A 23,918-nucleotide genomic window follows, 5' to 3' on the forward strand; every position below is an offset into this window, starting at 1 on the left:
GCAGGACCCGGTGCCGTACCCAAGTTTGGAGGTATTATTAAGGGCATGGCTACCTCCAAACTCGTAATGAGGCCCAGTGTGATTAAATGATTTGCAAAGTATCACACACTTTGGTTAAATGGTGAAACCGGGATGTGGACAATTTAAGATTTAAGCAACTGAATACGCCTTCACACATTTAGTTGATATAAATATTTGTTAAGGTTTTGCCTACCTTGGAAGCAAACCACATTGCACAATAAACTAACTTCACACTTTAAACATTGTCATAGAAATATGTTGAGCAATACGAATATGGCTTTAGTTTTATTCTCCCCATCCTATGTGCAAAGTTACAATAGCATCATGCAGATTAATGTGAGCCAACAAATCCCCCTTGGGTTTTAAAGCCATGGTCATTATGTCATAAAGCATGCAGCATTATGCACCCGTCTCACTTCTGATCACACCCAACCCCCTCCACATTTCTTAAGGGACAAAAGTCACTGATAATAGTTCCCCCACCCTCCCATCTGTGCCGAAGGGCTCTGTTGATATGATATGATATGATATGATGTGACATTTATAACGTGCCTGCACACATGTGTTTCTAGGCGCGACAAGACAAGGAGGGGTAAACAAAGGGAGAACACAATAACAATCATACTAGGTCTTGTGTCATTCAGATCACGCAAGTGCGGGGAAGAGGGAATGGGAGAAGGGTCAGGGGGAAGGAGGAAATGCACTTAACTCACAAGTGCAGCCAGCGGGTGGCTCATAAGTGCAGAGAGAAGATACTGTAGGGTTGCAAATACAGACCCTTAAGTGCTGTGGAGCCCAGAGGCAGTGCAAGGGCAACTGGACATGCAGAAGCCTGGGCCCGAGTTCAGAGGGTGACTAGGTGACCAGTGCGCAGATCAGTCAGGTGCATCAGCAGGGGAGAGGACGAGCGAAAGCCGAAGCGAAAAGGAAGGTCTTGAGTTGCATCTGGAACCGGAGTTGGTTCTGCTCAAGTTTGAGAGAGTCAGGGAGGTTGTTCCAGAAGAAGTCCTCAGCAGAGGAGATAGATCTGCCCCCAACTCTCTGCCTGGAGAAGCGTCTGACCCTCAGACAGTTGGAGGTGGATGAGCAGAGAGCTCGAGAAGGAAGAAGTTTTGGAGCAGAAAGTTGCAGGTAGAGCGGTCCCATGCCCCAGAAAGCCTTGTGGATGATGCAGAGGGCCTTGAACTTGATTCTTGCAGCCAGGGGGAGCCAGTGAAGAGATTTCAGAGCTGAAGAGATACGATCCCTGGGCTTGAGGCCATAGACAAGTCTTGCAGTCCTGTTCTGGATAAGTTGTAAAGGTTGAAGAGTAGAGCCAGGAAGATTTATTAAGAGGCTCTTGCAATAGTCCAGCCTAGAGAGGACCAGAGCTCTGCAGACATTGAGCTTCTGGGAGAAAGTGAGAAAAATGGAATACCACTGAGGAGGTGTAGCTGATAGTTTGACTTCTTAGAGACGTGAGAGATGTGAGGAGAGAAGTAGAGGGTGGAGTCAAAGATGACACCCAGGTTCTTAGCCTCACTGGAAGGATCAGGAAGAGGGCCCAGAGTAGGCAGCCAGAGAGAAAGAGAGGAAAGGAGGGAGCGGGTGTCCCAATGAGGAGGGTCTGAGTCTTACTGGCATTCAGGCAGAGATCATTGGTGGCAAACAATTCCTAAATTGCGGCCAGACAGTCTGGTAAAGCAGTCACAGAGCAGCGTGTCAGTTCCCTAGGAGAGCTGCTGTGCTGTCTGGAGCTCGAACAGGAATGGTATCCTGCGACCAGGACAATGAGGGTGCTGAGCAGGAACACTGTGTTACTGCTCAGAAATGCTCATTGTCCCGTCTGACTCTTAAAGAGACATTGGGGGCAAGATGTGCCACTGGGTCTCCTGCAGTTGTGACTGAGGGTGTCCCTTAACCAGTCTCCCTGGAGCCAGTGTCTAACTCACTATTGCCTCGGACCTCAATGAGAGTGTCTTAGGCAGACAGTGACTTGCAGAGGGAAACCATTGGCATCAGGAACTAGGTACTTCCGACCTCCACCCATCAACACCAAAGGTTTTGCATGTACCTTTCCCACTGTTCCACTAACGAACCCCACCCACCTTTTATTCTTACAGAGTCAAGCCTAGCAAGACCACCAGTAGCAGCACAGATGGGTGCTATACAACACCACTTACATTCCATTAAATTCACAGCCTACTAGGACCAGGCCCAGGCCTAGGGCAGCAGATTGGCAAATGAGCAGCATTTTATTGCAGTTTATTTTAAAATTTACTGGTTGTAATTGTTTTAATATAAAGCCTACTTTGTATTTCTGAGTCTGGCTGATCTGCAACATCGCAATGCTGCAAATAATTTTGAGCTGTTAGAAGTCATTCTTGTCTACAAGCTGAATTCTTTGATGACCAAACTTATATATATGATTGATAGTTACAAAAGCTTTATTGTTAGGGTGACTTTTTTTTAAAGAAGAAAAAAAAAAGCTAATGCATACCAAACGCAGCATGCTTTAGGTATTTAGTTTTTCAATCACACAACCCTAAAATATATCAGATACAAAGCTTGTTGGTCATTCCTATCTTCCCAAAAAGCTCTTTAATATGCAAAACAGCCAAAACCTCATTGGTTTTATTCGTGCCACTTCTCATTATCTTTGGAGTTCTTTATAATGAATAAACACATTCACTGTGTTAAGCAATCACTTTTATATTCAAATACACGCCATGAATTTTTTAAACCAAAACGTAAAGGTTAAAAATGATGCATCATTTTATAATATTAAACGCATGCCTATGCTTAAGTCAAGCACAGAGTTCCCACAGGTGCCACTAAAAAGATGTTCAGAAGCAAGCACTCATTTCTGTGAGGGTCTAGGAGTAAGAGACAGACACAAAAGTGGCATTTTTATTGACCTTTACTAACAACCAAAATGGGGGTTGGAGGAAATCCTATCTAACCCTACTGCTGAGAGGGGTTTCCCTGCCTCAACAAACTAGCTAATGAAACTCTTTGAGTCAGAATGTCCAAAGTACAGTTTGCTGTACTGTGTCCAAATCCTAACCTGTCCCTCACATGCTAAACTCAATAGAACCTGAAAAGGGAAATGACTGCCGACCTTCAGCCCGACTTTGCAGTTCCAAACCAAAGTTCCAAAAGGGTGCAGAATACAAGTTCCACAAAGCTCAAGGGGTTATCTCCCTTTCCCTTGAATGTTTCCAGCTTTATCCAACTCTGTACTTGTGTGTTTAATAGATGAAAAAGAGTCTTTATCTTTCCTTGCTATAACTGACTTTCAGGTCCTGCAATAAGGAAGAATGGCCTGGTCATCTTGGCCAAGTCGGTTTGAGGGTCCCAGACCCTAGTCTCAGTACCACTGTCCTTGGTGCTCTGTCCTGCCAAGTAGGGTACTCCACATTACTGGTTTCACACTTCTGTCTCCCAATATTTGCGTTCGCCCAAAGCCTTGATTTGCTCTCCTGCCAAGGTCTTTGAGTGTCCCTTGAACATATAGCTTCTGTATTCCTCATGTTTCTAACTTGGGGTATTCTTCCCCAGCCTGGGGCCCAGACTGCCTTCACATGATGGTTCACAATGTTCTCTCTGTTTAATCTCCTTCTTCCACAGCCTTGGTTTACTCTCCTGCCAAGGTCTGTGTGGGTCACTGAGGTTTGCCCAGTTCGGATTCCCCTTAATTTCTAGTCGAGGTATGCTTTCCTTATGTGGGTTCCAGACCCCCTTCACTTGCTTATATACCATGTTTTCTTGGCTTATTCTTCCCTTGGTCCAGAGCCTTGGTTTACTCTCCTGCCAAAGGCTATGTGTGTTACTTATGTTTGTACAGTTCATGTTCCCCTTAGTTACTGGTAGGGGTATGCCTTTGTTGTGTGGGTCCTAGACCCCTTTCACTAGGTTACTCTGTCTTAGTGGATGTTGTGTTTCTGCTTCACTTCGGACCCTTCTCACTCTCTGGGGCTCCCAAGCCCTGTGACCAGCCAACCCTGTACCTGTAGGGTTTGGGACGTCACCTTCCGGCTGTTTGCAGGTCTTCTAGGAGCTTTGGTGGCTTTTGTGGCCCCTTGGTACTTCCCTCGGTCTTCCGGGTCCCTTCCCTGCAGTTCTCTGGCAGTTTTGTTGCACAACAGCCTCCTCAGTGAGTGTCCTGCTTCCCCTTTGGTCTGCCTCTTGCATCGCGTACTTTCTGTGTGTGCTTCTGCGAGCATGCTGCCTTCCAGTACACATCGGCCGTTCTGCACTCTGGGCAACACTGAACTTTCAGTCGGTGCTGGACTGATGTTCAAGATGCCATTGTTCTCTTTGCTCTCCTACTTCAACTGGCAGCAGACCAATAGGAGCGTCTGGGAGACTAGAAAGCATGCACTCGTTCTGGTAAGTGAGCATCATTCCTTGTGGCCTCTTCCTCTGCCCAGTGGTTCTCATTGGGGATATGCTACTATAGCACATGGAAGTAATACGTAAAGGGAAATAGGAAGTATCTTGAGGGAAGGTGGGAGGGCCAAGGGGATACTGTGTTCTCCTGAAGTGGCCACTGCTCTCAATGGGGTCCTCCCTCCCCATGAGATCCTCCCATTGGGTATCACCCCCAGGGGGACAATCGGGTAGCAGCCACACCCCCCTGGTACCATGAGAAAAGGGCTTCCCCATCTTAAGCAGTGACGATACCTCAGGATTCATCACATTTGCCTCCCTGGCCCCACATTTCAGAGGTCACTGACCGCCCAACAGGTGCAAGCATGAAATAGATCATAGAGCTATTAAAATGGAGAAGAGTAAATCTGAATGCGCAAGTGTGTCAAAGAACCTATGAAAGAATACCCAAAGCCACAGAAGGGTTAGAAGAAAAACTGTGTGACAAAGGTACACGCTGTCTCACAGCTGTAAAGGTGTCCCGTAAAGATATCCATTCAGCCATCTTCACAGAAGCTGCTCATTGCCTGCTGGATGTTTCATGTGTCTTTGATGACATTCTGCTGCACGCTCAGTGTTACCAGGAGAACCAACTGCAGAGTATGTCACCCAATGCATAACTGTGATGTTTATAAGTAATCTTTACATTCATTATATTTTAAATACAAGATAGGACTTTTACTGTGAAACAGTACTTCAAACGAAAGCAGGACATCTATATCTATACCCACACATCTCAAAATGTTCCTATGTATTGTGCAGCCCAACTCTACAGAGTTAACAAACATTTTAAATTACAATAAACACAAGTTGGCAAGACCCATAGCCTAAATGACACTCACAAAGGTAATATTGTGCTGGAACGACTGATCCATTGTTCACTCTTTCCTCTTGGAGTGTTGGGTATTTTGAACAATTGCACAAACAGCAGTTATGTAAAAAGTGTGTACCACTTGATTTGTTATAAACATTGCCTGCATTGTGCAGCTACGAGGAATGCTGTTGCTTCCCACGCATTAATGTTCAGGCCCGCCCTTATCCATTACTCCACCGTGAGAATGCACAGCCAAAGATTGCAAGAACCTTCTCCAACCGTCTTTACTCTACGGAGGTGTTTATGCGCTGGCAGAGATTACACATTTGACTTGTGATCTTGCCATACTTTAATGCCATTCCTGCCCAAGGGATTGGAGGTACATTGGCTGCAGCAGGTAACTTGCCTTATTTCCATTTTTGCCCCTGTTAACACAGAGCTGTAACCATGAGAAGGGGTTTGAGTTCTTTATATTCAACATTCTTATAAGATGTGCCTGTACCACTTTCATATATTTCATATGTAAACTTTACCATTTGACAAGACCGGATGTAGAAATGTAGTTATGTTGCATTCATTTTACAGACCAGTCTAGGTGCTTCTCATGGAGTGAAAAAAGGCAATTTGGGAGAGAAACCAGATATTAGCATTGAAACCAGAATTCCTCATTCCAACTTTCTCTCACTGGTGCCCAGTTGGCAGACAGCTGTTCTTCTTATGACTTCCTCTAAAATATTGTTTTCGGACCTAACCGAAAAATTACCTGTAACAATTACCTCTAGTGCACTCACTGTAGAACACACTGCCTTCTCCAAATCCTGGGCAGCATAGATCTGAAAACACTCTTTGAACTAAAATAACATAGAAGATGACAGGCTTGAATTAATAGAGAGGAAGCAATACGTTTCTAATCCCTGCAAACGTCCTTTTTATGTTATGGAGCCAAAATGGAGGGCAAAATGGGGATGAAGGGGCGTAGTTGGAACAACAGAGTCAGAGTTTGTAGTGGGGCGGAATCCGGTGAAGGTGCAGAGTCTGACAGAGTTGGAGTAAAGTTGGGTGGGGGTGCATGCACCTATTTGGGCCTAGGGCAACAGAAAGCCCAAAGAAACCACTGATTAAATCACTTTTGGAAAACCTCCAGTTCTAGCGGGATCCCAAGGATGCTGGAGTGGTGGGTGAAGGCACGTGTCAGTTGACTAGAGAGCCTGCGATAACAGCATCCTGGGTGTTGGGCAGCGGTTTCTTTGGAGTGCCAGCTTGTACTTGGACAGATAGAGTAATAAAGACTGTACAACTAACACCATAACGAGTGAGTGTCTTGACTCCTGTCTCCATCTCTGAAGAAGTTACCCAGGTACAGCCAAGGGAGAAGGCAACAGATGAGCCCTGCTCTCTTAGAAGCTACTCAGTCACTCGGTCTCAGATGCGTGTGCTGTGTTGCCCTCCCCCTGCGACCCAGCCTCTCATGGGTTCGGGCCCAGTCTCTGGGCCTTAGAGACAGAGGCAGCTTTCCCCTGCATGTCTCAATGCACCAAAAAACGATTGCATTTGTTCAGTTCTTTCCACATTTTGTAAATCTTAAAATGCATAAGTTGCATATTTTTCGGTCCATGTTACCATTTTTTTGAGGCTGATGCATTGCTTGTACGCAATCAGGAGAGGATGAGACAATTCACTTCCATTAAGCCGCGCGCTCCTACACCAATCTCATACTGAAGTGAGGCCAAACGCGTGCAGGTTTGAAGATGGGTATGGAATCCAGCAGATTCCACTTTCACCCTGGACATTACACATCAACTGCCATGACACTGAATCCTGGACAGTACACAGTAGCTGCCAGTGCGTATCCCAAGCCCCTCCAATCCAGTAGGTGCAGAACTGTGCGAAAGGACCAAAAAAACGTCCGACTTTACCAAAAGTCCGAAAATGCATACCACCAAAGGTTCGAACACCAAAGGTTCGAACACCAAAAGTTCGAACCTTTGGTGGAATGCATTTTTGGTAAGTAAAAAGAAAAATGACTGCGGGGGCTGCGGGTGTGTTCGCCGCAACACCCCGCTCACCATACAGTATGGTGAGTATGGTGAGTACTATACTACACCATACAGTATAGTGAGCGAGGGTTGCGGGGGAAACCCCTGCAGCTACCAGTATAAAAAAGAAAAGGATCCTGAGGCGTCGGTTCCGGATCACGGAAGTGAAAGGGTACTGACGCTGCAGGGACGCAGCGTGAAGAAAAGGTAAGTAGGGTTTGGTTATGTTGGAGGTGTGGGTGGGGGTGTGTTGAGGGTGTGGGTGAGGAGTGTGTCGTGGGTGTGTTGTAGGTGTGGGTGGGAGTGTGGGTATGTAGTGGTTTTCAGTGTATGTTCGCATGGGACCTTTTGAGGTGCGTACATTTTTCATGCAAACATTTCCGTCACAGATATTTCCGTGACAGAAAAATCATGCAGGTCCGCACATGCACCCAGCCTAGTATTTGACAACACGATTTGCCCTTGCACCCACAGGAGAAACATTCCCCCTGCACCCACAGGGGAAACATTGCCCCTGCACCCACAGGAGAAACATTGCACCTGCACCCGCAGGAGAAACATTGCTCTGCAACCAGAGGGGAACATTGCCCCTGCACCCACAGGGGAAACACTGCCCCTGCACCTACAGGGGAAACACTGCCCCTGCACCCACAGGGAAAACATTGCCCCTGCACCCACAGGAGAAACATTGTCCCTGAAACCACAGGGGAAATATTTCCCTGCAACCAGAGGGGAAACCTTGCCCTGCACTCACAGGGGAAACACAGCCCCTGCACCAACAGGGGAAACATTGTCCCTGCACTCACAGGAAAAACATTGTCCCTGCAGCCACATGGGAAACATTGCCCCTGCACCCACAGGGGAAACATTGCCCCTGCACCCACAGGGGCCCCTGCACCCACAGGGGAAACATTGCCCATGCACCCACAGGAGAAACATTGTCCCTGCACCCACAGGAGAAACATTGCCCTGCACCCACATGGGAAACATTGCCCCTGCACCCACAGGGGAAACATTGCTGCTCTCACCCACATAATCCTGTGTGCACCGTGACCATTCCCAGTCAATAAATATGATGGGCTGCTTCACACCTAACGTGGGCCCTCCAGCTGTGAATTATGATCCCCTTACTGACTGGTTCTGGTCGAAGGCACGTGAGTAGGGAACAGCCCTGAACTGGTTCTGCTATTTCCTGGAGAGATGGGGGGCAGAGGGGGGATGCCGAACTGGGACCCTAGTGCTCTGCTCCGTTAGTTGTGAACTGTGGGGTGCCTCGACGCTCCCTACTCTCACCACTGTTGTGCAACATGTGCGTGCTCCCAGTCCTAAAACTTCTCAACAGTCTTGAACTCCAGTGCCAGTCCTATGTGGGCGATTTCCAGATTTGCCTCGGCTCAAGGTTTTTCTAAACTTGCCTCTGGTTGTCAGCTGCTCGATGGGTGTCAGCGGCCCCAAGCTCAACACCTCCATCTCTCTGGTGCTTCGACTTACTGCATGATCCCACCTCCCATGCTCACTTGTTTCTCCTTCACCACCCAATCCTGGGGTTTATTTTCAATGCTGTTTTCCAAATAAACAATAACTTTTTTATTTGCGTTTTCTGGATTTCACAACTGGTTAAAATTGTAGAGTGTTGAACCTTGACTATGGCTAGTCAGAGATGGCTAGTAGTCAAAGGTAACTCCTATTTGTTTTTAAGGGGGATTTTTTGGAGGGCTGCTTTTTTTATATATCCATAAGCTCCATTCCCCTCTCCGTAAAAGTCAGAGATCCCTTCTAGTGTTGGGATCAAATCGAAAAAAGGATCTGATGTAGGGATCTTCCTGATCCGTTTTAGTCTACTCAGATCACATGGAAAGCCGACCGGTTTCAGTGGTATAGCGATAAGTGTCACCACTTTCTTCAGGGCTGGAGACTCGCACTATTTGTGTGCGGTCAGATTTCTTCTGATTGTAAATTGCTGAAACTGGAGTTTTCAGAAACAGGAGGACGCCCCAATATAGCCGTTGCAACTCCCATCTATCAGGGTTATGGAGTCGAGCTGGAATTTTCCTTTCCCGAAACCAAACATATATCTTGTGTACCTCCCAGGAGCTGGTTACACCGCAGTAAGCATTACACGGTCAGCATACGAACGGTTCGTAACTCCAGTTTCAGCAACCTGACATAAAGTGAGCAGCAGTAGTAAAGGCGAGAAAGGACCAATGAGTTCACATTTTTAGAATTAAAGCCCAGAAAACAGGAAGACATACAGGAAAAGATGGCAGACAAACAGGAGGAAAGGTATGATCAATAGAATCGGTGAAGGTGGGAAACAAAAGGAGAAACTGGGTGCCGTCGGCATGGAGATGTGCCTGAAACCTAAAATGTGTGATCTGAGCAGGAAGAGAAGAAGTGCAAAGAGGAAATAAAACAGGACCAAGAACAGACCCCCATGGGACACCAGGGGAAAGAGGAAAAGAAGAAGAGGAGGAGTCCTTCACAGAGCCAGAAAAGGAACAATTGGAAAGGTAGAAGGAGAACCAGTGCCTGCGAGACAGAGGGAGGAAAAATCAAAGTGGAGTGGTCTACAGTGTCAAAAGCTGCGCTGAGATCAAGGAAAACCAATAGAGAAGAGAGTTTAAAATGGCATGCGTGACAGATGATAATCAGATACGTACAAGAGCGTGGTTTCCATAGAAGCCAGGCCTGAAGCTGGATTGTTGAGGAGGAAGCAAATTGTGTAGGTTAAGATAAGAAAAAAGTTGTAAGTGAAACAGGCATTCCAAGAGTTCAGATATGTACGGAAGAAGAGAGATTGGGTGGAGATTAGAGGGACCAGAGGAGTCAAGAGAAGGTTTCTTTAGAAGGGTAGGAGAGCAGCTGATCTAAATGCTAAAGGGAAGGAACCTGAAAACAATGAGAGATTGAACATAGTAGTAAGAAAAAGAGCAAGAGCAGGATAAATGAACTTAACCTGGGAAGCAGGAAGAACATCTGAAAGAGCAGCCGTGGGATGAGTCCGCGAGATCATGGATATTATAACATCACCTTCTGAAATGGCTGGAGAGAGGGAGAAGGATAAAGTAACCTAGAGGGGGAAGCACAAAGAAAAGAGTCATAGGAGCCAGAGGAGCAAATGCTGGTAGATGAAACTGCAGTACTTGCACGGGATCGAATGGTTTCAATCTTAGTGAGGAAGAAGTCAGCAAAGTCTGCAGGAGAAAGATTGGAGGGCGTTGAAGCATCAGTAGAGGGAGGGTTAAGAAGCCTATTCAGAATGTTGAAAATCAGTTTAGGTGAGGTGGCTTGAGAGGAAATCAGTGCTTGAATTACATATGTCACTTGGGCCCCCTACACGTGCAATTGGCAAAGGCTTGATTGTGGCACACAATATTAAAACATAGTTTTAAAGTCTTTGGCACATAAGGGGAATAGAGGAACAGGGATTTAGAGCAATTTGTCCAGGATCACACAATCCAGTCAACTAGGTTACATGAAATTAGAGCTTGCGTCTCCTGGGTTCAAAGAGAACAGTTTCGCTTTTAGACCACATCACTTCCCTGAAACTTAAATTAAGCTGCAAGCGTGGGGACCTTATGAGATTTCCTTTGCACCCACGTAGCAAATTCCTTGTCCTTGGGGGTTTGTAAGGTTTCACAACCCGTCCATTACACTTCCCTCTAGTTGCTGTTAGTCTACGAGAAGAATGGAGATGGCTGTCGGGGGTATAGCAAGAAGCACAAAGATAATCAGTGACAAAGCCATGTCAGGCTTTGCACATTTTTGCACATTTTTTGTAAAGCTCGCAAAGGCTCACAATCGCCTTTTACCTTTGAAAAGGCATAGATATTGGTTTTTTACAATATTTGGTCATGCATGCAGAAAGTGGAACATTTATTTCCCCCATCGTACAGTTTCACATAAATGGAAAAAAAGGCGGGTGGGAGGGGGGTTACCTGGTATACAAGAACATTTCTAATGCCTGCATTATACCTTTTGAATTGTTCTCGTGCGTGTAGCAATGCAGATTAAAGAAACATGTACCGTGTTGCTGCTGCTTCCCCGTCAGACAGAGCACATGGTATGGGGTTATTATTGCGGGGGGGGAGGTGGGGAGGCAGTATGACATACAGCACGAGCTGCTTTGTCGGCATAACGAGTTAGACGAATATTGCCAAAGCAAATACATCGGATCCTCAAATGTTACTTTCTCTCTAGCTGTGCTTTCCCAGACGTCCACCATTGCGTCATGCACACAGTGTCTTCTTTGGTGACTTGCATAGACATCTTGATTTCCAGATGCTTGCCCGAGAATGAAGCAGCGCTGCTCTTGCCCCGTTTTACTTGCCCCAATGTCATTATTCTGACAGAACGTGGGGCAATAAAGCCACCTGGACGTCTTTGCGTGCCAGCCAGTACAGGAGAACGTGTCTGCAATGCTCCTCTTCTCGTAGGTCAATCTGTTGACGGATGCTTTCTTGAATGTCATGTTTGAGCTGTGTCGCCCAGTGTCTGTGTCCAGTTTGCGGTCACTCAGTCTGTATTTGTTGAGGGTCTGCCTGTGCTTGAGATTTCTTTTTGCCAACCTTAAGTACACTGAACGAGTTTTGCCCCAGTGATCTGCAGCAGTCTGGCTTGTTGTGCTGTCCTAGTTCTGCTTTCCAGTACATTGTGTATTGCTTCTTTAGGCCCGGTTGTAATTCCCTCGCCATTTCCTTCTGTCTTTGGTCTCCTCTGCTGGGAATCTAGGTGGCGCTGCTGCAGTAAGTCTGTAGTTACGACGTATAGTTTGGGATACTGCACTCGACATGGCACCGGAATGCATAACATGCTATGGGAGGTCGTGAAGCAGGAGGTATTACCCTAGCTCTGTACCCTTGGTTTGGGCAGTTTCTATGCACACAGAGCACCTGTTTGCTGAAGTAGATGTGTATGATTTCTGTGGGAGATATGTCCCATGCCGGATATTAATTTTCTAGTGTTGAACTTGAACCCCAAAGCTCACTCCCCTAAAGTAGGAAAGATGAGAAGATGCTGTCAATGTTGTGCCCCTCAATTGGGCCTCATACGCACACCTAAGACATAATACACAGGAGCCATGGTCAACCATAACCTTCCCTTTATTCCTCCTCCCTAGTAACTGCCTTCCCTCTTCCCTTGCCCCTCACTTTCCTCCCGCTTCCCTCTCCCTCCTATAGTCTCGAGCTCGTTCCCTTAAAGGGGCTCTGCCCCATTCCCTCACAACACCCCCCCCCCACTTAACATGATACTTCCCGGGCTACATTTGCTCAATTAGCCGTTGGGGTCGCCTTATGGTTTGGTGAGCCCTGTTCAGTGGCTCGCGGGTCTCGCCCGCATTTTCTCGTTGCAGTGTTTTGTATGTTTTTTCGCTCTCTGTTTCCTCCATCTCGATTGATGCCTCTTTCATTGGTTGCCATTCCTCCAGTTATAACTCGTGGAAGTGGGAGGCCTTTGGCGTCATTTCGCTGTGGTCCTTTGTTGTGGTTGTCACTGTTTTTTTGCCCCTTGTTGCTAGGATGGAATCTGCGTGGTCCGTCCTGTCTTTGGCCTTCCTTGTCTCTCCTGTCTCTTGTTCGGGCCTATAGTCCAACTGGGTGACTTCGAATGATCTGTAGTGGATGTAGACCAAGGTGCGTTGTAGTGCCGTTTGATGGCTGAGGCGGCTCTGTCCTATGGCGGTACTCAGTATCATGTTGATGGTGGCAGGTATTCTGTGGTCTTCCTGGGTTGGGTCGCAGCGAAACTGTCCCTTTGGCTGTACCGGCTGTGTTGTTCTCCACTGGAGTACATGGGCTTGGGACTTACCCAGGGGGTGTGCTTATTTGTTGCTGACATTGATTGTGGCTTCTGCACCCCCCCCCCGTTTCGGCATCTCGTAAGACCCTGGGTGTCTGTGGGACTCGCAATCGTCTTGCAGAATGGGTGGAGGGTGTGCTCTGTATTCCTTCTCTGGTCCGTACCTCCTTGGGCGACTTAGCCCTGGGTTGGGTGGGTGCTCATACCTCTGTGGTCCGGTTGGGTCAATGTACATGTCCTTGGTGGTCCTCATGGTGTTTGTCCTTACCACAAGTGGTGTCAGGTATCTCTCTTGGGGTGGCGGTACGTGGATCCTTCCATGTGTCGGCCAGTTGTTGGACCCACTTAGTTGTTCAGGCCGTTTGGGCAGGTTTGGTGGTATTGCAGGTTGTCTTGCTGGGTTTGTAGGCAGTCTCACTCTGCACATCGCCTTGAAGTGGTTGTCTTGGCCACATCACCGGCATCTCTGTCCCATGGCCGGGCATGGTCATCTATGCGGGACCTCAAGTCCGCATTCATGGCATTGTGTGTTGCTCGGGGTTGGGTGTCATCTTCTCAGTCTTCATCTCCTCCATGGTCCTGTAGGCCTAGAGTATGTTGGCTGTCCTACCATGAGGGCAGCGATGGATTCATGATTGTTTTGGTATTCGATGGCGTCTGCCTGTACTTTCTTGACAGGTTTTGTATTTCTTGTAGAGGCAGGGCCTTACTGAGGAGGTGTTTCCTGAGCGTTGATGAGGTGCATCCTGCTATGATCCTCAGCCGTATTGCTTCCTCATCATTGAAGTTGGCAAAGTCACAGCACATAATGTTCTTCTGGAGGCAGATGACAAACTCTCCAATGGATTCATGTGGAAGCTGCACATGTTGATTGACGGTTTAGCGCTCCTTGCCCTTGTTGGGGATTGCTATCAGCCTGTCGTTGATTGCAGTGAGAAGGCGTTGGTACGTGGTCCTCGCTTGTGCCGAAATCGTCTTGATTATGCCTTTTATTTCTTTTCCTGCCAGGTTGGTGAAGATGTTCATTTTGTTGGGTAAGTCTTGTCCACCAATTGCTTCTAGCAAGTCCTCAAACTCCTCGACCCAGTATTCCCAACTTTGTCCCTGGTCGTGATGTGGGTTCAATGTAAATGGGTTGGGCCGTCGCATAAGGGTGACGCGTGATGCGGGTCTTATATTGGCCAGGGCAGGTGCTCCTGCGTCTGCAGCCACCAGCGCTTGATTGACTATGACGGTGGGATGTTGTGGCAGGGAACCTTGGGATGGCGTTGTCTGTCGTTGCATCTTGCTGGCCTTCTATGGTGTGGTCGTGGTCCAAACGTGGGTGGGTTGTGGTGGATGTTCACTTTGTGCATTAGGCTTGTGCACAGTGATGCTGTTCGTACTCTGCAGTGGTTCGTTGCTGCTCCAGCACGTTTCTGTCCGTGTGTAGTCCGGCCTGTCCTCTTCTATTCTGGGTGTTGGACACCCGTTTCTTGTCCTCTGCACGCACGTAGTATGGTGCCTGAGGCTTCACCATTTGGTGGTGGCGATTTGGCACTTTATATGTTGCCTCTTGTTTGCCTTTCCCTAGTCCGTGTGCTCCGACTGGCTTTGCTGATGGGCCAGAGCGTGGGCTGTTGGTGGTGCAGCTTGGACCCTACTGGAGGCTTGTGGTATGTGCTCACACGTCTTTGTGGTGGGCCTTTCTGTGCTGGTGGCCGTTATTTTTATAAGTGCTCTGTACTTTCTTTGTCTGCCGTTATTGCCATGTGTGTACGTGGTGCAGTGGATGCTGCTTGAGTAATTTGTGTCCAACAACTTCGTGCGTGGTGGTCTCCACTGTTGACAGTGTGGGGTGCTCTTCCTGCGGCAGTTAACGTGGGTGTTTGGTCTTGGGCCATGTGGCGTGCGGTCCCTGTCGGGGTGGTTTCTTGCCCCGTCGTGGTGCATAGGGTTGTGGCCGTCGGTTGCTGTTTAGGGATGCGTCTCACAACGCCGCTGGGTTGAAAGGCCTTTGGTACTCGTCTTCGAGTCAGGCTCTGTAGTGCTACTCTTTGGGCTTCCCTGTTTTTTTGTGGTTTTCCTAGTATTTTTTATTTTATTTTTCCCCACAGATGGGTGACCTGTGTGTGCAGTGCCTCGTAGCAGCTGCACTGGTGACTGGTGTATTTGTTGGTAGAATATTGTGCTGGTATACGTCCTGTGGGTGGGCTGTGCCCTGTCGTGGCTGCACAGGTGTCTGTTGTTGTCCCAGAACTCCCTTTCGTGCTGTAGTGCAGGGCTTGTATAGCGGTGCATGTGGCCTCCTTTTCTAATGGTGGGGGAGGGGCATGTGTCTCCTTACCAGTGTTGTGTGCAGCCTCCCCGTTCTCTCTGCACCATTGGGTAGTAGCACACACTGACTGTTCGTGGTGGCTTCTTTGCCGACACTGGGAGTTCAGTGTTGCGTCGCGGTGCTGGTGGGCTCTTCCTCTCTGTGTTTCTTTCTGCGTAGCGTACCTCTTACGCGGTGTACTTCCCGCCGCCTGGTTACTGGGCATACACCATCCGTTCCGCTGCTGCTGCTCTTCCTGGAGGCGCCGCTCAGCAAGTGAATTTGCCTGCTGGATCTCCGCCGTCTACCTGATGGGCACGTCTGTCTTCCCCTTGCTAGCGTTGCGCACCTCTTCCACGGCATTCATCCTTTCGCCGTCCGCTGGGCTACTAAGTCTTGGACTTCCAGATCACTGTTGGGCACACTCGTCCCGCTGTTCTATACTGCTGGGCACTCTCGTCCCACCGTAATAGGTTGCTGGGTGCACTTGTCCCTGCTCTAGGTCTGCTGGGCATTCGGGTCCCACTGTGTCACTGCTGGGCTCATCAGTCCCTCTATCCACACAGCGTGGTGCGAATACCTCATCGCCAGTTGTGCCCCTTAATTGGACCTCATACGCATACCTAAGACATAATACACAGGAGCCATGGTCATCCATAACCTTCCCTTTATTCCTGCTCCCTAGTAACTGCCTCCCCTCTTCCCTTGCCACTCACTTTCTTTCCGCTTCGCTCTCCCTCCTATAGTCTCGAGCTCTTTCCCTTAAAGGGGCTCTGTACTCATTCCCTCACAACAGTCAACAGATTCTATCACTTCTTGATGGCACTGAATTCCAGGAGGACTAGGTAAGTCTAGTTTGCAATGTGCTCAACGTCTCTGCCATTAAGTAATACTTCTAATGTGTTCCTGTTGGTCTTTGCCTTCTTCAGGAACACCATTGGTTTTGGTCTTTTTTTCCCATTCACCTCCAGAGCCCAAGCCTCGCAGTGTTATGTGAGGATGTTGAGATTGGCTGTGGGTCCTTCTTGGCTGGGTGCTGTATGGCCAGTTTATCTAGATATGGGAGGCGTTCTATTTCTGAGCCATTCAGCCTCAAATCTTGACCCGGGTGTTCCTCTAGTAACGCAGGCAGGTCATTGATACAGGGATGGGTTGAGGTTGCGTCCTTGTCTCACACCTCATTCCTGTTTTAACGCACCAGTTTGCATGTTCTTAATTTTCACCTTGCAACTCATTCTGTTGTTGAAAAACATATATTTCATGATGACATATGTCTTCCTCTCTGTTCCATCCAACACTAATTTAAGGTTTAGTGCTGGGTACCAGATTGAATCAAATGCTTTTAGAAACTCTATGAGCAAGCACATATTTTCCATGCTTTTTTAACACATTTTCTGATCAGGGCCTGCAAGGTGAAGCTATCGTCTGTGGTTAAGTGTTTGGGTCGTATGTAAAATGTCACTGACGATTGGGAAGTTCAGCATGCTTTGGTTCATGAGTCTGCAGAATAGTTTGCTGAGGGCAGTTGTTTGTGTCCAGGACATCTCCCCCTATACAGATAGCGGTGATCCCTGCTGCTGAGCAAATGTCTGGGAAGTGATTTGATTAGAAATTGATGTTGAATACTTTCACTAGTGCTTTTTGAATTTAGTATGAGCCATGCATGGAGATCTCATTAGTACAGTATCTGGGCTACAGGGATTCTTTGCTTTTTGTCTGCCTTTTTGAATACTCGATTGTTGTAGTTTTGTCTATGGTGGGTTGCAGGCCTTTAATAATCCCTCGGGGAGATTCAGTTTTGTCAGTATATTTTTCTGCCCCCCAGTGAGGTTTTCATAGCTGATGTCTTATATGTTTCTAAAGTCGTCTGTACTTACCTGGACATTAATAATAGCTGTATCAGGCTTCTTATTTTTTTAAGCCTGCCCACAGTTCCCAGAAAGAGTTGACTTTGCTCGTCATGTTTTCTATTTTTTCTGATTTATAGTCCCTGGGTATGCAGAGATATTTTGGGCGTACCTCTGGATTTTCAGGGTGCTTGTGTTTCAGGCTAGAGACGTCTCTAAGTTTTTATTCCAGTCCTTAACAAACCATGGATCGATTTGGGCATTGTGTTTCACATTTATTTGGGGATTTCGTCATTTGCGGGGGTCTGTTGTTGCCCTGATCTGTATTCCATTTACACCCCCAATGTCTTTGTTTGTGAGGGCTGCTGTCTGACTGTAGGTTTTATTGAGGAAGGTACTGGTCCTGTTGCTTTGATGTAATGGGAAAAATGTCAGGCTCTCCGCATTGGGTTGTTCAGAATGGTTTTAAACCATAGATCCAATTGAAACTGGTCAAAGTGGCGAGTGCGCTTGTTTCTGAATAATGACCGCAACTGGAATCCTACCATTATAATCTGAGACAAAGTGACCAAGTGCCCTGAGTTCACAGGGCCATGCATGTTACACCGAGGTAGATAATACCCGGTTGCATTTGCAGTATGTCTTTAGAATGTTTTAGCCAATTGTGTGTAGAGCTCTTCTTTTGGAGGGTGGGAGGAGAAACGCGGTTATTTCTTCCTTGTACAATACAAAGGAACCCCCAGAATGTCTGCCCCTTTTGTGGCTTTTTATAGCTGGGACAATGAACTCTGTGCTTCCTGGTGCGCAGTCATGGGAACTCCCTTTATCAATACAGGTTTTCTGCAGAGTTTGAAATGTCACAGCCCCGCACTGTTCGTAAAAAGTCTCCATGTGTGTGCCTCTTTCCAAATGGAGACAATTTCATAGCCTATATTATATTTAAATTGTGACTGACAGATTTAATGGTTGGTTGTACACCCCACACAAACACACACACACACGCACACACTCCCCCCCCCCACACACACACACGCACACACACACGCACACACGCGCATGTGCATATGTGTAGGCACACACAGATACACATACACACCCACCCATACACACATACATTCACACACATGTATAAACATATGTGGACACATAAATGCTTACACACAAACATGTCCACATACATATGGAAATATAAGTGCATGGCAATCATGCACACACATTCATAGGTACTGTTTATAAAAGAATTCAAGGGTGCCATTCTTGTCAATAGCTCAGCCATTTTGCAATACTCTTCATAAATGATCATTACTGGGGTGTTATGGTTGGAATCTTTCTGTTGCATACACCCGCTGGTTCAAGGCATGGGAGCTGATGGCGGGATTGATTTAGGGGGTTATGTTGGGGGACAGCCAGTGTGTGGAGTTGTGGGAAATCAGCAGTCTGGGTGGGGTGTTGCATTGTGGGATGGAGCTTGGCTGCAGGAACCTAGGGGATGAGGCGACCCTCTTCCCCTCACTATCATGAGCGGAGGATGCAGGCCACAGAGGCCACCAGAATTGGCCAACTCTAACCTTTAAAATGTAAAGACTTTCTGTCTGCTGCGCTGCGGATCCGCATACATCCACATATCAGAGCGAAGGGCACAGGAAGGGATGGGGGGGGTGTGATATAGGGAGCCTGTCGTTAGGCAGTGTTTTCAAATGGACCTTCTCACCGTGCTCTTTTATGCTTCTTTACTGAAATTGAGCAGTTCACCATCTCTCTTTAGTTAACTGCACATTGATTTTCTGGATTGGTGAGAACAGTGTTGATAGCCCTAATGCTTCACAATGACCAAGAGAGCTGCATCTTTTGGGCTCCCTTGAGTAAAATAAATCTATTTCCAGGAAATAAAACATTGTTTCAATTTATCATTCCAAATTATGCAGTAGGCAAATAATCTGCAACTCGGAGTGTAATTGTGTGCACAACTACAATACTTTGGTGTATTTTTCCAAATATCACATTTTTGTTTTGGTTTACGTTGGTTTGTGTCAGTGGCAATGTCCTGTGACGTTCACCTAGTCACTATGGAGGGGGATCGGAGGGGTTGAGTGGAGGCATGATTCCAGGAAGCGTGTTTGGGTTGTGTTTGGGGTGGGGGGAAGAACTGTAGGTAGGGGTTTATATTGTGGCAGGGGAGGACACCAAGAAGAGGGTTTGTGTTGGCGGCCTCAGGATGTCAGGTAGGAGATTTCCGAAACGGGTTGGGAAGACCGGATGCCTTGTGGCCAGTCTTGGGTTTTAAGATTTGTAAGCCCATTATTTTACCAGCTTGGCTTGTGTTTGACTAAAAGTGGCAAGACAGACCTGCTGACAACAGCTCTACCCTCGAATTATTTGCCTTTCCCTCCTCTATCCTTCATATTTAAAAACGAAAGATATATTTTGTTGCTAATTTTTTTTTTCTTCCAATAGGTACCCCAAAATCTTGTACTACCAATGCGCAGCTACTGCAGGGGCTCCCAAGCACACGGCAATCGCCTTCTTGAAGACGCACAAGACCGCCAGCACCACTGTACAGAACATTCTCTTCCGCTTCGCTGAGAAGCATAACGTCACAGTGGCCCTGCCGCACCACAGCTGTGACCATCAATTCTGCTACCCCCGGAACTTCTCTGCCCGCTTTGTGCACCCTTACACTTTACCACCACGCATCATCACCAACCATATGCGGTTTAACGCCTCTGAGCTCCGCCGGCTCATGCCTAATGACACTCTATATGTCACCATCCTTCGGGAACCGGTGGCCATGTTTGAGTCCCTCTTCAGTTACTACAACCAGTACTGTCTGTCCTTCAAGCGAGTGCCTAATGGCTCTATGGAAACATTCCTTAACCATCCACTAAGGTACCACCGGCCCAACGAGAAGTTCTCAATGTATGCCCATAATACATTAGTCTATGACTTGGGCGGTGACAATGACCGGGGCAACGGAATCGCAGGAGAGGCCTACATGAATGGTTTCATCCGTGAAATGGAGGACATCTTCTCATTGGTCATGATTGCTGAATATTTTGATGAGTCGCTGATACTCCTGAAGCACCTCCTCTCTTGGGACCTAGAGGACATGGTCTATGTCAAACTTAACATGAGGACCAAGGAGTCCAAGCTCAACATCACCTCATCTCTGCCAGGTAAGATCCGAGCATGGAACAGCCTGGATTCCCAGCTCTACAACCACTTCAATGCCACTTTCTGGAAGAAGATCCGTGAAGTGGGGGCTGGGTGCGTGGAAAAGGAAGTGCGGCTTCTGCGCCAGGCTCAGGAGAAGCTCATGCACACCTGCTTTGGGGACAGGCTGAGACTCCGCTCTGCCATGCAGATCAAGAACAAGGACCTCCGCCCCTGGCAGCCCAGTTCAAAGGTCAACATAATTGGTTACGATCTGCCAGGTAACCTGAGCTCAAACCCACCAGAACACTGCCTGAAGTTGGTGATGCCCGAGATTCAGTACTCAAGGTATCTGCTCAAGAAGCAGACCCTGAAGAACCGCCGAAAAGGTGTTCAGCGTCAGCCACCGAGGCCCATGGTGAAAGCAGTGGTTCCGGTGCAGCAGGGAGTTGCGGTGGTCCATCCCGTACAAGTGAATCCTATTAGGCATCGTCCAGCAGCAGCACAATAATAGAACGATTGGGTATGTGACAGGGAGTAGGCATTCAGTTGTAAGGCCAGATATTACTCTTCACGTACCGTCAGCTCAACACTGTATCCACATAAGGATTCCAACAGCAAATACCCACATTCAGTGCCACAGCTGTTAACCAGTGCGCAAACCAGGACTGTGGCATCAAAATGCACAAAATGTTAACTCTTTTAAACCATGTCGTCTAGTGTCTCTGTTGGATGCCCTCACACCATTCAACGATCAATTGCGACAGACGTTGGTAGCTTCAATGGAGGTCCCAGTGGGTGGATATCAACATAAACAAGGAACATTATCTCACTCAGGGCCAGTGGGAGGCAGCTTTGGTGGAAAGAACTGGTCGGACCTAAGGAACCAAATACTTGTGTGATATTAGGGGTAACCCCCACCCCTTATTTTGAAGACCAAGGACAGAGAAGCTACGTGAGATGAAGTTCCCTCAGGTCATAAAATGACTGGATAGTGTTTGGGATGCCCCACCTCACCATCCAATGGCAGATCCTCCAAGGAGAAGGTACAGTTTTAAGTGGCAGAGAGACTACGTGAGTAGATCCGACTCTGGATGCTATCAGTGCCGCAGAGTGCAAGCAATGACTATGCACCACAAACAAATTCCCCTCTCATCCCAATGCGAACGGGGCAAACGAGCACAAAATGGAGGCGCAATGTGTGAGCATGGATCGTCCATGGTGAGGAGCGGCAGTTATAGGTAGGGGGTTTGCACCGATGCTCTACAAACACTATCTTTCTCAGTGATGAAGGAAAGGTACCCATTTTCCCGATATATAGCACTCCATTCCACCAGCACTTCATATATTTAACTTGTACATATTATTTATGAGGAAAATAATCCGACATCCTTCTTTAATGTATATTATACTACAGAGGACATTTGGAAAGAGGCAATAAACATTGGCACCTCGGGCTAAGGGGTTTAGGCATGGCAGAGCCAGCCCACGCCACAGAGGTGCCTAATTAGCCCAATCCACATACAAACTAAGCGGATAAGTATTAACGGACCCCTAGGGCGGGCGACCCAGACTCTTGTCGCCACGCATCATGTCACATTGTACCAAAGTACTTTCAGCGCATGGCCAGCCTCACGTGATGACGTACTGCCCAATAGCGGCTTGCTGCCAAGGACGGCTGACAGCAAAAGCGGACAATGCGAACGGATGACAAGGAAGAACAGCATTAAAAGTGTTTATTTTTTATTGGGAAGAAGTGTTTCTTTGTGTGTGCGTGTTTGTTTGTGTCAAATGGGACATTGCAATGACAAGGTGGAGCTGACAGGTACGTTTTATGCTGTATTTGGAGGAACCCAGGAACACCCATCAATCGTCATCAACAGCCACTAACCGGAAGTCAACCTCATTTTCACAGTCAACTATAACTGCATTCACGACAAACACTCCAACATGCATCACCAGTCTGAATCACACACGATATGCAGGCACACACGTTACATTTCCAGCATGCGTCCTGGGACCGACTGACGCCTTCTGCACCACATCATTGACGTCATCTCCTCTCCAACACTCCCTATAGCCACAGCGGGCTTCTGCAGCTCCACACAATTGTGTACTCTTTTCGCCCATTCATCCCAACTAAAACCTCCTACCCCCCACAGAGGCGTAGCCAGAATGATCTAACAAGCAGCTAATGTAGCTGGGCCCGCCGCAGTGACTTTAACATCTGTAGATGCCCACACAGCGCTGCTCAGAGGGCATTTACAGATTTTGGGCGGGCCTTGCCCGATCAGGTCCTATCTTGTCTACACCTCTGCGGCACCCAATGCCTTCTCCCCTTGTGGTGGAACTTCCATAGCCAGCTTCCTCCAAATGCATCAGAACACCCTTTCCTCATGCACCGGCATGTCAGCAAAACCGTTCACCAAATCCACTGCTTCATCAACCTTTGAAATCCTGTCGATGCTCAGTCACTTTCCATCTGTTACTCGCACACACCATCTTCAGCCACCCTTGGAGGTTCCATATGGTAATGCCCAGCAAAAATTTCGCCATGCAAAAAATTAGCCGAAAAATGCCTGTTTTCTGCAGAGACATTATTACATTGAACAAGGGGAGCGGGGTACACCCCTGCAGCCACTGCTCTCCCTGTCCTTATATATATGGTCACCTATATAATGTTAAAAAAATAATGGAGGAACCCCGGGGTGCACTCTTCAAGCAAATAACCGAGTGCTGTCTGTATCTATTTACGGGTATGTTTAGCTGCTTTAAATAGAAAGAGAGAGACTATTCTGATAGGTCAGGTAAGTACTGTTAAAATAAATGTGACCATTAACACAACATGCCATAAGGAAATCAATACATAACATCTTAAAAACATATATAAGGCACTTGTAAGAAGTCTACTTACAAGTGCCTTATATATATGTAAGTAGTCTACTTACAACTGTCTTATAAATGTTTTTAAGATGTTATGTATCGATTTCCTTATGGCATGTTGTGTTAATGATTACATTTATTTTAACAGTACTTACCTGACCTATCAGAATAGTCTCTGTTTCTCTATTTAATGCACCTATATAATGTTGCCACAAACTTTTCCCGGTGACATTATGTACAATGACCATATATATAGGGAGATTATTACCTGATACCATCTTGGCGTGGGCTGCAAAGGCTTAACATTTAAGTCAAGTCTTTAGTATGATCCTGGGATCTAGGCAGCACAGTGATCACTGGCAACTTGTCAGCTGACGTTGCCCAGTGGCTTCCTTCCCCAACACTTCATCACCTCCCCCAACATTCCACAGTGCACGGTGATGGCTTGCCCACAAACTCACCATGACAGCAAGGACAATGATAGAAAATATGCATTACAGCATGACAGCCCGCATGGAAGGAACACAAATGTGTTGATCACAACATAAATAACCTTTAAACTTTGGCAGTAAACCAGCAGTGCATCTTCGATTGCCGTCTGATACACACAACTTTCATCAGCAGACTGCACACCAACCCCCTGACTCTCCATGGGATTGCCA

At 47.3% G+C, this 23,918-nt stretch overlaps 1 protein-coding gene across 2 annotated transcripts in view; it reads left to right on the plus strand.

The window, feature by feature from the left end:
• GAL3ST3 (galactose-3-O-sulfotransferase 3) overlaps window positions 1-22,119 on the plus strand; it is a 249,897-nt gene extending 227,778 nt beyond the window's left edge. For both annotated transcript variants that reach the window (XM_069644895.1, XM_069644894.1), the window contains one exon: window positions 19,678-22,119. In XM_069644895.1, the coding sequence (XP_069500996.1) occupies window positions 19,678-20,884 (1,207 nt within the window). In that variant the 3' untranslated portion in view covers window positions 20,885-22,119. The remainder of the gene's footprint in view (window positions 1-19,677) is intronic.
• Window positions 22,120-23,918: the final 1,799 nt, after the last annotated feature.

The sequence above is a fragment of the Ambystoma mexicanum genome, chromosome 2p, assembly GCF_040938575.1.
Source record: "Ambystoma mexicanum isolate Mex_15411 chromosome 2p, UKY_AmexF1_1, whole genome shotgun sequence".
NCBI lineage: Eukaryota > Metazoa > Chordata > Amphibia > Caudata > Ambystomatidae > Ambystoma > Ambystoma mexicanum.